Here is a 13,548-nt window from a genome sequence, read left to right on the forward strand (position 1 = left end):
GGTCATTTAACCCAACGGTATAACCATCTTTAGTTGTATTTGAGCCAAAGTGTGAGAAAAGAAAGAAATAAATAATGATGAGATCATAGTCACTAACAGATTATCTTGCTATGAATGTGAAAAGATAACGAGCTTAATGTGATTGCGCCAGAATGAAAAAGGATAAAAAGAAGGATTAGAAAGGTAGGCTTAGGCATGATGACATGATTCGGATTGGTATGTATAGGAGGGAGGCTTGTGGTTGCACTATTGTGACTATGTGTTCCAACGATACCCTTAGTGTAGAAGTTAGTACCTGTTGATGCAGTTTCTGACCAAAGTAGAGTTTATAGGCTAGAATGAGTATCTGAATGCAACTGTGTCTTTCACGAGTCTTGATACTGTATGCTGCAGAGATTTTACAAAACTTTTTTTATTCATGTACGCGACATTTCCTTGAGGACAAGCAAAGGTTTAAGTATGAGGGAGTTTGATAACGCGAAAACGTATCATATATTTGACTTAATAAGCATTGCTTTTTACTTGATTTTCCATAGTATTATGCTGTATTTTATGTTTATTTTAGGTAATTATCGAATAAGAGATGTATAGGCAAGCAAATTGGAAAATAGTAAAAAGGAAAGAAAAAGAGAAGAAAATGGAGCAAAAATAGGAATGGTGGCGCCCATCACACTTGGAAGTGTGGCACCCACCACACCAAATGAATGGTGGCGCCCACCACTTGGATGCGTAGCGCCCGCCACAAGGCCTTAAGAAGTGGTGGCGTCGACCACACTTCATGATGATGGCGCCCACCACTTGGATGTGTGGCGCCCGCCACAAGGGCTTAGGAAGTGGTGGAGCCCACCACACTACATGAAGGTGGCGTCCACCACACTTCAGGACCGTCTCTTACTTTTTCAACCAACCACTCCCCACTAGTAGATATACAAGGCTACTTTTAAGGAGAGTGAGGAATATATATGGGAAAGTTAGTTTTTACGGACGGTGGTGCATTTTTCCAGTCAGATTCTTGTTGTTAGATTTTTCTTAGGCAGTTTCCTACCTTGTAAAAGCAATAGATTCTCCACATCGGAGACTATTGCAATTATTGTTTAAGCATCTGAATTTGATTGTAACGGTGTACTCGATTGCCAAAGTGTACCGACATTGTTTAATTTGAAGAATCAGTATTCATTCCAAGTTCTCGATTTATATTCCAGATTTTATTTTAATTGTCATTTTAATTACTTATGCCTTATTGTATTCTTAATTATCTGAATATCATATATGTTACCGGATCCATGTCCGGCTAAAACCATAGGTATCGGTATGTAAAGACCGTTGAAACGACGGGATTCGTAAATAATTGGTGTTGGCTTTTATAAAATATTATTTTAGGGTTTTAGTTTCTTGTTTTATTCAAAAATTGTTTTTCGTACGAGAGTACAAAGCAAACAAAGGTTACGGTCAATAAGAACGAGAGTTTGAGATTTTAACCGGATAGCTGAAACTAGGCATTAATCCTAAACACAACGAGAGCGCTTTAGGATTAATTAGACTTTATTTATATTCAAAAATTACTTTTAAATTCATAATGAGACCGCGAGAGGCAAGCATTCTGGTTTAAGAGTATGGTCAGAGTCAATAAAAATGAGAGTGTGAGACAAAGTCCTTTTTATAAATAATTTCTACTAAAGAATATTTTGATCCTTAAGATTACACCAACTATCTATCGAATCCCCGAAATTTAATGCGTTACATACCGATATCCCTTTATGAAATATCTTTATTAATATTCTATTTACGTTATAGTAATTTCTCTCCATCCCTCCACTCTTAGAAAGATCCTCGGCCTTAGATTTACATAGTAACATCAGATAACGGTACGTTCGATTATTAGTACTTTGGGTTCGATAATCTTTAAAACTACGTGATACGATTGTGCACTTGCAGTCACGATTCCCATAGACTTACTAAGTCAAGCGATCATATTTCTTCATGGCAAGGAAGGTATATTATATTGGATGTAGTCTAGACAACTGTAAGATCCATGGAATTTTCAAAGATGAAAGATTTGAAGTTTGACGATAATTATGAAGGATGAGTGTCGAAAGAGGAGGAATTTGGCTAGAGGGATGTCCAAATCAAAGAGGTTTGACAAGTCAAAGTTAAAATGCTTCACTTGAAAAAAAAATTAACCATTTCATGAGGGATTTCCCAAGTGGAGGGGAAATGATGATTCAGTTCATATTGTAGTTCTCTCAAACGAGGATAGTTATAAGAGTGTTGGTGCACTAGTGGTGTCGAGTTTGGAGACTAAAGATACTTAGTTTATGGAGTCAGGTTGCTCTTATCAAATGTGTCCAAGAAAAAATACTTTAAAACGTATGAGGTAGAGTAGTTCGTCTTATAGACAATAAGACTTGCAAGATTCATGGTACTAGTACGATCAGACCACATGCGAAATTTGTTATTTGTAAGCATGGTTGATGGTTTAGACTATTGCACTAGAGTTGAACATGGAGTGTTGAAGATTTCACATAGTGAAGTGGTCATGGTTAAAGGGTCCAAAACATGTGACTTATATATTTTAGAAGATTTCAATGTTGTTGTTCATTCATGAGCTAGTCAATACGTTTATGACAAGAATAACCTATGAGAGTTGAGGTCAGTGCATAGTAGATAATAAGAAATTGTTTCATAGCCTTTTAATGAACTTTGCATAAGATAAAGGATTAAAACGCATTTGATTGCTAAATTTTCATTGAATTTCAATGGTAAGATTGATGTCAAATCAGCTTATATGATCGACAGATGTTCATTTACAGGAATAAATTTTCTAACTCTTATGGAGGTTTGGAGTAGGAAAATTATAACCCAAAATGTTTTGAAGGTCAAAATTTTGTCTAGTGCGCAAATCAAATTTATCCAATGGTAGAATTGTGAGTTGTGTCTTCGATTAATATCTGGAAGGTGAGAAGGGTTATAAGCTTTGGGAAGTGGGACTTGGAGGATTAAACTTCATCATTCACAAATGTTTGAGTGAGTCCCCTTAGGAGGGAGAGTAAAGACCTTTTAAAAATTATGATAGAGAAGACTCGATTTAAGATGGAAATTTCTGCTATGAATATTAATAGTAGTAAGGAAACAATTATAAAGACCATTGATAATCATTTGACTCGTGATAAAATAAGGAAAAAGATGATATCATCTTAAATATACAATTATATTGGTTTTAGTGTTATACTTTGAATATGATAGAAGTTTTTTCAACAGACTCTCCTATAGTGGTAAAGTTTGAATTTGTTCTAATGTACAATTAATTTATTATACATAAAAGATAATTGACTCTATCTTCATTCATGTGAGGTATAGTTTCATCCACAGTATATACAGCGAAGTAAAAGTAAGTTAATTAATTAAGCTCCTGCAATAGGTAGATAGGGTGAATTCAACAGTGGTAAGCATTAACCTAGTACAGAACATGTTTCACTATGAATATGTCATAACCCCACAAACTACAATCCTTATTGAACTGTCAGCTATATGGAACAATTATTAATGTTGGGGAACCTCGACACAATAATTTGCATAAAAATACATTTTCTCTTCAAATAACTTGTAGATTAGTATATACCAACAAAAAACTTGTGGATTATATTTCATACTGTATCTACTTTGAATAATAACCATTATAAGTTGGTGCCACTTTCCTTTCATTATGCACGTGTGAACCGTGTGGTCTTATCCTACCTTCTTCTAACCTTAATTGTTAAGCCATTTATGTAATAATTTAAAATAGTTGTGAGAAATAAACTAAACATAGCCAAAACAATTGAAACGTTGAATTAGTCAATAGATTATATAAGAAGTTTCAATTGACGGTTGAAATTGCTTAATAAATTATTTAAGGCCCACTCAATTGTTTGATTATTAGAAGGACAAATTGAAGGACATGTTTTAAACAATTATGCACAATGTCTCACAGCTCATGTCTTTGTCCCATTCAGCTTGTAATTTCACATTCACCGCGCTTATTATTCCACCGCAACGCAATGCTTCATATCTTTGACAAAATCGCTTCTTTCATTGATATTGGACTTATATGAAAATGTCTCGATCTATACTTGTCCACACATAACTCTTGTTTTTTACTCTTCGATGATAACATAACATGTCACTAATAACCGACTTCTATAATTGCCACTTGACAAAGATTGATTAATCTACACATAACACACGTTTAGCAGCTTAATCAATCTTTGTATAGTTTCTAAATTCAACATTTTCTATCATATGGTGTTAACTACTCAAGAGAGTTTTGCAAGCTGCAATGAAGAAGAGTTCGGGTTCATCTCAGAAGCTAGGTTCTTTTCTAAGTCCAAGGGAATCAAACTACAGAGAGAGAAACATTGAGACTCAAAAGAGTTGGAATTCAGAGAGAGTTTTCTTGCAACCAACAACAAGCAGTGGCGGCAGAAAACAAGGCTTTGTGGCTGGTTTTTCACCTTTCAACAGTGGAAGAACAGTACCTTCTAAATGGGATGATGCAGAGAGATGGATTTGTAGTCCAGTTTCAGCATCAGGTTCAGGCTATGTGCATCATCAGAGAGGAACCAAATCAAAAAGTGGTCCTATTTTGCCTCAAGGAACTGCCTATTACTCGAACTATTCGCCTACGATTCCACTGCGGAATGGTTTGGTGGTGAAAAACTTGATGATGAATTCTCCTTTTACAACTGGAGTGTTGGCACCAGATGTTGTTTCTGTTCATTATTATGGACATGACAATTCCTATGGTCCGCGTTATGATGTTGAAGATAGTAGTTCAGTGGTTAATGAGAATGGTGTTGATGTTTCGTCTGGGATGAACGCGCCTTCGTGGTCAGAACTGCTTTCTGACCCGTCATCGCCTAATTCTCATGGTATGAAGTTCTTGTTCTCAGTTACGACAACTATGTTATTTTTATGTATAAATGAATTACAAGCTGTATAATTTTTTGTTCCAGATGAGAAATGTGATGGAACTAAGAATGATGGAACTATGATGTCTCCTATGTCAAAAATCGATAGAGGGACCCAAATGAGCTCTTCAGAGACTGAAAATGAGGACCATTCATCTCGGAAATCGTCTTCCCCGATTTTGGTCATGGATCAAAAACGTTGTGACTCAGAAAAGTTAGAGATCAGAGATGTTCAGGTAGACTGTCAGGCTAATGTTATTAAGGGGTCTAAGAGATATGCATCGAAGCTAAGCGCTACAGAAAGCAAAGTTTCAGGTTTGGATATTGCAGAGTCAAGTTCGGACACTTCCAGTTCCAAGTATGTTACACATTAGATACTATCTTGTTCATTGAATGGGTTTAAGAGCGAAAATTATGTTATTCTGTTAATGTATTTATCGATGAACCTTCATTTTGATGCAGGTTTGAGAGAGATGAAGCCAAAATCATTGCATGGGAGAGCTTGCAGAAAGCAAAGGCTGAAGCTGCAATACAAAAACTTGAGGTGTGTATAGTGAATTTACATATAATCATTTAGAAAAGCTCATAAATGTGGGAATATACAGTCTATAATACATTAGTCAGTGACTATAGCAGAGGCATCTCTAGTTCTCTTGCCTGATTATGGAAGTGTTTGACACAGATGAAATTGGAAAAGAAGAAATCTTCATCAATGGATAGGATTCTAAACAAGCTGAGAAGGGCTCAGATGAAAGCTGAAAAAATGAGAAGCTTAACTACGGAACAACAGGAGCATCATGTTTCCAAGACTCGGAAAGTATTTTCATCAGCAAAATATGGCAAAATATGGTTTCCAAACAGCTGCTTCACCAGCCAAGCTCTGTGATCAATGCCATATACGCACCCCATGTTCATTGTAGTTTTTTATAGCTTTTTTCAGGAAAACCCGTTAGAAATATCATATTTCAATTCACGTATTATAGCCTTTTTGCACAATACATATATCAATAAATAGTCAACTTCATTTTCTTAATACCATTTGTTGTATTTTAAAGTTGTCTATGATGAAAGGAAACAAGCCTTCCATATGTGCTGTGCTTATATCAGAATCAGGATTATTCCTGCATAGAACTTGCTTTTCTTTTATCTCCAATTGACCCAAAAAATTTAGGAACACGATGGATATACACTACTAATCCATAATGCAAGTGATTCAAATTATACAGGTAAAAAAATTTGGATCGTTCGGGTATAAACCACCCAATTGTCAATTTAAGATGTCTATTATCGTTGTTGGAAAAAAAAAAAATATCCACTATACAATATCTATCCAGTTGGAACGTGTTTTTGTATAGCATGCACTGCAAAACATGGCTGAAAAACAAATGATACATAATGGAAAAACAAGACTGCTAGTTTAACACAGAACATTTCCATAACTCGGGTTTAACCGGTAGTTCTAAAATAAATTACAACCCATTATCATCTCAATGAAGAGATCTAACTGACGCCATAGTCTGCACTTTAATTGTTCAAGGAAAAAGAAAATAAATAATTTTTGCATTACAATAAATTAGGTAAAATCCAATATGTAATGCTTACAACTTCATAATCCATTAATTAATACTAGAAGACCTGCACCACAGTTCCCAGACAGCGATACTAGCATAAAGCAACACCTCCAATTGAACTGTGCCATTCTAGTATGGCCTATACCTCCAATCTGCTCTTGATGGCCTTCCGAGCTGCTCTTGATAATCAGCTCTTGATGGCCTCCCGAGCTGCTCTTGATAATCTACTCTTGATGGCCTCCCACTGGGAACTCCATAACCCCACTACAAAAGAAAACAGTGTATAAACAATGAGCTAAGAGCACTAGTGCAATGCAAATCATCAATGCTTTTATGACCGGTAGAAAACAAAACATTCCATACAGCACATACTGCACTTGTGCTAATGCAAGAACCAATATACCATTATATGCCTAAATTCCAAAGATATGGATGTGGCCAATTTTTGGACAATTTATCCACATAAACTCATTAGTGTCTATATACTCACATCATCATAGTCTAAACCACCATACATCCTCCCATAATTTCGCAATGGACCACCATATCCTCCAAAAGGTTCCATACTGCTCATCATAAAATTTTCACTGGGCCCAGCATCATCAACAGGTGTGGCCGAATCTATTGCCACCTGCAGGTACAAGCTGCTTGTCAATCAAACCATATACTTCAACAATAAATCATACATACAAGTCCAAAGCTTATAGCAACGGGAAATTACATGCATATCTGCACAAGGTTGCACAAGTTTATTCTTCTGAAACATGTGCATACAAAAACATTCACTGCTGAGTTCATTGTGATGTTCACAACATGATTTTATGTCATAAAGAATTCACATTGTTCATAAAAGTGCGAATGGTAAAGATCTCATCAAATGTAAAGATCTGCTAGATAATGTAACTAATGTGAAAAAAAGACAGCAATAAACCAGGAATCCAAACTTTTCATAACTCGTTCCCTACTAATGGAAGGTGTCACCTCATTAAGCTTCGAAGCAAAGCCAGATCTATTGAACACCTTGGATTTTTTAAGCAATAGTAATACAATAACAATGCAGAAGCAAAGCCAACCTGGTGTCCACAGATCTCGTGAGACCTTCGAGAGACACGATCTGCTACACCTTCTTCAGCAAAGGTAACAAATCCAAAACCCCTGTGACCTGTTCTCTTAGGATCCTACACATGAAAAGATAGTTGAGTTAATCCGATTTAAATACCGGTTTAAGGTTTTTGATTCATATCTTACTCTAGGAATGTAAACATCTTCTATACGGCCAAATCTTCCAAAATATTGACGGAGATCCTCAGAATTTGCTTCAGGGGGGAGGCGACCAACAAAAATCTTTTTACTAATTCTCCGACGAGGCTCTCCCCCTAATTTACAAAGTTTGATTGTCAGTATGAAGCAAAATTAGTTATTTTAATTGAACAGAGGTGAGTGATGCTTCCATGCTTACTTCCATAAATTGGGCCAGGATGGTCGTACAAGGTAGGAGCTCCGAGTGCTGCATATCTAGTTGCTGTAGAAATATATGCATTGTATGCACCATATCCTCCCTGGGACATCCTGCCAGTCGACTTAATGTCATCTTCCTATAAAAATGGTACAACAAAATTATAATACAGAAAAATTAAAATAATCAATCCAATATCATTCAATAGTTAGTTAGGTCTAAACATGGAATTGAAACCCACTAGTATTATTTTATTTTATTTTGAAAATTTTCTTCATTAGACATGGAGCACCATTCTGGAATTTTCACAAAACTATTCTTCCATAATATGAGAAGATATTCAAACTCTTGCCTTAGGTGTAGCTCGATCAACCACTACAGCAGTACCTCCGAGTTCATGGGTTTCTGACATCAAACTCTCCACAGATTCTGCAAGATAGAACAACTTCGTTAGAGCAAAATTGATATGTACCCTTTCCACTTTACTTCAAAAGTCTAAGAATAAAAATATAAAGCAAAACATGGATGCCGCAGATAGTACACATGAAAATAGTGCAGATAGCAAACACTGTCAAAACTTCACTTTTTCAAGTTATAATCAAGATCCTTCATAACTACCAAAGATAAATTGTAGGAAAATATGCTACCATATATATTTAAAATATGCAGATAGTTATATTATAAGTAAATCACATGCATATGCTACAATAAATGGCCCAACCTGCATTTGCAAAAGTGATAAAACCAATTCCACGATGCATCTTTGAGCCTTGATCCTGTTGGAATAAATGAAAAATTATATGATAAAAATTTCAAATTTAATAATAAATAAAAGAGTGAAGTATGCATAAGTCTGCAATGCACAGTCAACAGGAGGAAAGTACCTTTGGCATGTACAAATCTGTTATATCTCCATATTTCTCAAAATGACTGCAATAAAAAGAAGAAAAAAAGAGGACATAAGATTATTTATATAAATTTCCTCATATATTCTTGATAAGAGTATATCACCAAAGAAAAAAACTCATAGGTCCGGATTATTTTAATGAAGATACCAACACTTATATACCTTCTAAAAGTTGTTTCTGTTACTGATTGTGGAATCCTGGCCACAAAAATTCTGGTAACTTTTTTGGCTGGTGCCCTCATCTCCTCCTTTAAAATGTAAAGGTCAAAAAATTAGTATTACAATTATAGCACACAGTTTTATATTTTCTACAAGTAAAGAAGAAATGAACCACACTAGATTTTAAGTTTCAAAGAAATGTTTTTGTAACCTTTGGTGTAGCCACTTTGACTTCAAGCATCCTATTACCAAGAACATGTTCACCTGACAATACTTCCTGCAGCCAGAAAGACATACAACTCGTGATATACATGTAGATGTGAGTGTGACCAGCAATATGTGTGTATCTAGGTGAAAGTTACCTTGGCATCATCTACTGAAGCAAATGTAACATATCCAAAACCACGAGATCGTCCAGTTGAACGCTCCTGAATTAAAATAAGTAGATTAGATTGCATCTCCAGCAAACTTAATGGTATGGGGGAGATCAAACCTATCCCATAAGATAACATTTATATTTCACATTCAGTGTGGGTGATAAAACTAATTTTGATCTTATTCACATCTAATATAAGCATGTTGCTTTTTCTCTTCAAATTTCAGATAAATAAACATGAGAAATGAACTCTAAAGAGTGTGCAGGGAGTTTCCTGTACATAATAGATGATAGCATTTCTATCTGTGTAGTTCATTTTAGCTAATTTTAACATAGCTAATGCCAAGCAAAAGTGATAGAAGAGGGTAGAGTTAGGTAGGCAACACCAATGTAGCACTTGGTCAAATTTTAATAAGATGGATGGAATAAGCATACAAACTATCAAAAACTCATTAAAGGACCATTTTGATGCTTTTAGCATTAAATGACCAAACTAATGACAAATGTATCCTGGGTTGTTCATCTTGGATGCTGGAGCAGAGCCGTCGACCCAAACTGGAAAAGTGGTGTAGCGTGATGGCCACTATTCCAATAATTATATTTATATTTATATTTATTATTCAATTAATACTTTCTATATGTGTTTGTGTTCTAGTGGCTCCTTAACTCAATTCACCAACTTATGGCTCCTTAACTCAATTCACCAACTTATGGCTCCTTAACACTAAGGCTATGTTTGGAATTATGAAATGAACGGGGCGGAATGGGGCAGACTGGAGCGGAGCGGAGTGTAATGGAGCGGAATGGAGCGGGGCAGAACGAAGATACCATTCCATTGTTTGGAAATTTTAGAACGGGGCAAGGCAAATTATTCATTCAGCCCAAAACGGAGGGGAAGGAATATGGTGGTAAGTGATGAAATGGAATGGAATTCATACCACTCCATTCCGCTCCATCCAATTTTAAATAATCCAAACAATGGAATATCATTCCAGTCCATTATATTCTGCTCCACCCGATTCCATCAATCCAAACAAAGCCTAAAGCTCAATCCAAACAAAGCCCACTTCCTAATGTAGTGGGCCCCTCATTCACCAAAGACAATAAACATTAACATTAAAAATAAATTTAAAACCCTAAAACAAATACTATTTAATAGCTCCTTAACTCAAAATAAGTATCCCTCGGCGGCTCTTTAACCTAAAACAAAATGCATTCGCTGTGTTTCCCTTTTATGATAAACAAGGTAGACTTAGTCCTAGTACAAAGGAAGGTAACCAGAAACAGTGAGAAAATCCAGGTTATGCTTCTTTTCTTTTGGATTTTCCTCTTGTGAATGATTCCGACCAGTGCATGACGCAAGTTGACTTGCGAACTCGCCCAAGTTGACATTCCAATGCCGGCGTGCTGATCACAGGTAAGATCGTATGGTGAAACTCGGTAAACTCGCCCGAGTTGGAAATCTAACTCGTTTCCATTCTGCAGATGCGGCGATTCTGTTTTTAAGGGAATTTTTTAGAAAAAAACCCTAATTTTCTAAAACGTGCCTGGATCAGGTCGGGTTTTATTAAATTCTGATTTTTTATTATTTTTTTAAAATAACTCATAAAGACAATCAAAATAACTCTTCTTAAACCAAAATGTATCATATCATGCAAAATATTCCAGCTTCCGCGATTGCAGCCTAAACTCAACCGTTATCAAATTATTTCAGCATAAATTCACTTTCTTCCGTTACTGTTCTTCTTCCTCGTTAAACAGAATTACTTCCTCTTCCTCTTTCACATTCAAGCTTTCTCTTACATTCAACAAGACGTCGCCAGTCGACAACACCGACTCGCTGCAGCACTTTCTCTTTCTTTTTCTACCAGTAGTAGGATCTTAAGATCCGTGCTACGATCGTCGAGTTACAATTTTTGAATCCTCTACCGATTCTGCGTAAACTCTCTAGCTTTAAACATTGATTCCAACGCAATTTGCAAATATGACAGCTGTGCTTGCAAAACGCTATGCTACCAGATAGTCGTATTGCTGCAAGGCTCCATCCCACACCATGACTCAGCAACTGTGCACGACATTAACAGTGCATTAAAGGAGTAGATTATAACTGAACAAATTACAATAGCCCAGCCCTGTAACTGACTGCAACTAACTGTCTAACACAGTGCAATTGATAGCATAGCTTTGGAAGATGAAAACGGATTATTACTCTAATGGGTTAGCAACGTTACTCATGCATCAATATTTCAAGAACGTGCAGTCTTGAATAATGGGTACACGCACTTGTTTATTGAGTTAGTAATTGAACAATGGGTACACGCGCTTGTTTATTAAGTTAGTAATTGAATAATGAACTTGGCAAGCTTGTTTATACATACAAACATTATTGATATGGTAGACAATCAATCATGAATTGCATAATTAATCAAACCAAAGAAATATGGGAAGTTAATATTAACCTTCATGACAATGCAATCTTCTAGTTCACCATATTTGCTCATGTATTCTTTCAAGCCCTCAGTGTCAACATCCCAAGGGATACCCAAAACCTAAAGTGCAATTTTGTGAACACAAATCATCAAACAAACAAACAAACAAACAAACAAAAACACAAAACATGTAAAGAAACAACGTCAAAATTTTGATTATTGCAATTGAAAAGTAAAAATACAAAGCAAATAAATAAAGAAAAACAAATTGAATCTGCATGACTAACCACAAGTTTTCTCTGCTCCATCTGAAACTTAACAAAGCGCAAAGAAATAGATTGAAACGCTGTAGATGAAAAAAAATCCCTATGCACGAGTCTGAAAGGGAAATTAACAAGAAAAAGAAAAAACTATATCCACCTCGTTCTCTTGGGGTAATGGTATCTCTCAGCGTTCTCACACCCCTCTCTCTAAAAATCTCACACTTTCTCCTCCCTGCACATAACAAGCACACTTCTTTCTCACACACAAAAATTGCCATCATCATCAAATGAAAAATGTGCTTTTGGGGGTTGGATTTCTACAGCAATAGAAAAAACGAAATGCGAAAAATTGAAAGAATTTGGTGAATTAGGCTCTCACTGACCTTGATGAAAACGAAACTCAAAACCCTAAATTGAAGATCTCGCTAGCTAGATCGCTCTATCTATCTCCCTCTTCCTCCCTCGCTCGCTCGCTCCGCACCGTCTCAGCCTCCTGTTTGTGCCTCACTACATTTTACCAAACATCTTTAAAATACACGAGACAAATGTCAATTGGGCTTGGTTGGACCCAAGGCCCGGTTTTTTTCTGAACCGGATGATAAACCGAAACTCCCTCTTTCACTCAAAAAAAATTTAAGGCTTGTGGTTAAATATTAAAACCCTTTGTAACTATGTTGTTTTTTCTATTACAAATCTAAAATAAAAAAGAAGGAAAAAATTTCAATCTTAAAAATAAAGAGTGTTAAGGTAGATGATCTCAATAAGGAGTTTCATATATATATATATATATATATATATATATATATATATATATATATATATATATATATATATATATATATATATATAATATATATATATATATATATATATATATATATATATAAAGATTTAGAAAGATTATGGATTTAATTATCGCGCCTGATGTAAAAAATTCTTTAGTAGATAATTTATAAGTATTTTTATAAATATTCTTTAAGAATATGAAGGTCAACACTTAAGATATATTTTTTTGTCCAGTAGTCTAGTGGTTGAAATTCATCTTGGAAAGGTGAACAAGTAAGATGTTGCGAGTTCGAATTTATGTTTCTGCATCTAATATTCCTCGAGAGCTACTAACTTAGTTAACGGGACTAACATATACATTTAAGTGCAATAAAAAAACCGATGTACATAAATATTTTTTTAGTGAATGATTGTGAGCCATTGCACATTCTTAAATGACTTTGATTTGTCAATGATCAACTCAACTCACATAAGATCTCTCTATTTGTGCAAGTCAAAATTAAAATTATATTGATTAATTATTTAACTTTTCACTATTTTTCTGTTTTTCTCTAAGTTGGTAGCAAAAACCACATGTGTTCGGATATTATGTGTTAGTATCTCTATACTATACTCGGATACTATGTAGATTTAAATAGAAGTTGCAATAAAAAAT

The 13,548-nt window shown here is 35.2% G+C and overlaps 2 protein-coding genes across 4 annotated transcripts; one reads left to right on the forward strand and one right to left on the reverse strand.

The window, feature by feature from the left end:
* The first annotated feature begins 4,053 nt into the window (after positions 1 to 4,053).
* LOC127120391 (uncharacterized) lies at positions 4,054 to 5,979 on the forward strand. Its single transcript, XM_051050804.1, has 4 exons — positions 4,054 to 4,907; positions 4,992 to 5,304; positions 5,409 to 5,490; positions 5,629 to 5,979. Exons 1-4 carry the CDS (start codon positions 4,316 to 4,318, stop codon positions 5,830 to 5,832), a joined length of 1,191 nt encoding a protein of 396 aa, XP_050906761.1. The 5' UTR covers positions 4,054 to 4,315; the 3' UTR covers positions 5,833 to 5,979.
* Positions 5,980 to 6,359: 380 nt separating this feature from the next.
* Positions 6,360 to 12,653, reverse strand: LOC127120392 (uncharacterized). Of its 3 annotated transcripts, none has more exons than XM_051050806.1 (15): positions 12,491 to 12,653; positions 12,265 to 12,339; positions 12,132 to 12,152; positions 11,875 to 11,964; positions 9,402 to 9,467; positions 9,251 to 9,316; positions 9,043 to 9,128; positions 8,858 to 8,903; positions 8,695 to 8,749; positions 8,326 to 8,402; positions 7,977 to 8,112; positions 7,766 to 7,893; positions 7,591 to 7,695; positions 7,008 to 7,148; positions 6,360 to 6,781 (listed from the first exon to the last, which is right to left on the reverse strand). In XM_051050806.1, exons 3-15 carry the CDS (start codon positions 12,150 to 12,152, stop codon positions 6,647 to 6,649), a joined length of 1,152 nt encoding a protein of 383 aa, XP_050906763.1. In that variant the 5' UTR covers positions 12,265 to 12,339; positions 12,491 to 12,653; the 3' UTR covers positions 6,360 to 6,646. The 3 variants fall into 3 exon arrangements, with proteins under 3 accessions (XP_050906763.1, XP_050906765.1, XP_050906762.1); XM_051050808.1 differs by having other exon boundaries at positions 12,132 to 12,158; XM_051050805.1 differs by having other exon boundaries at positions 12,132 to 12,190.
* Positions 12,654 to 13,548: the final 895 nt, after the last annotated feature.

The sequence above is a fragment of the Lathyrus oleraceus genome, chromosome 2 (assembly GCF_024323335.1).
Source record: "Lathyrus oleraceus cultivar Zhongwan6 chromosome 2, CAAS_Psat_ZW6_1.0, whole genome shotgun sequence".
Taxonomy (NCBI): Eukaryota; Viridiplantae; Streptophyta; class Magnoliopsida; order Fabales; family Fabaceae; genus Lathyrus; species Lathyrus oleraceus.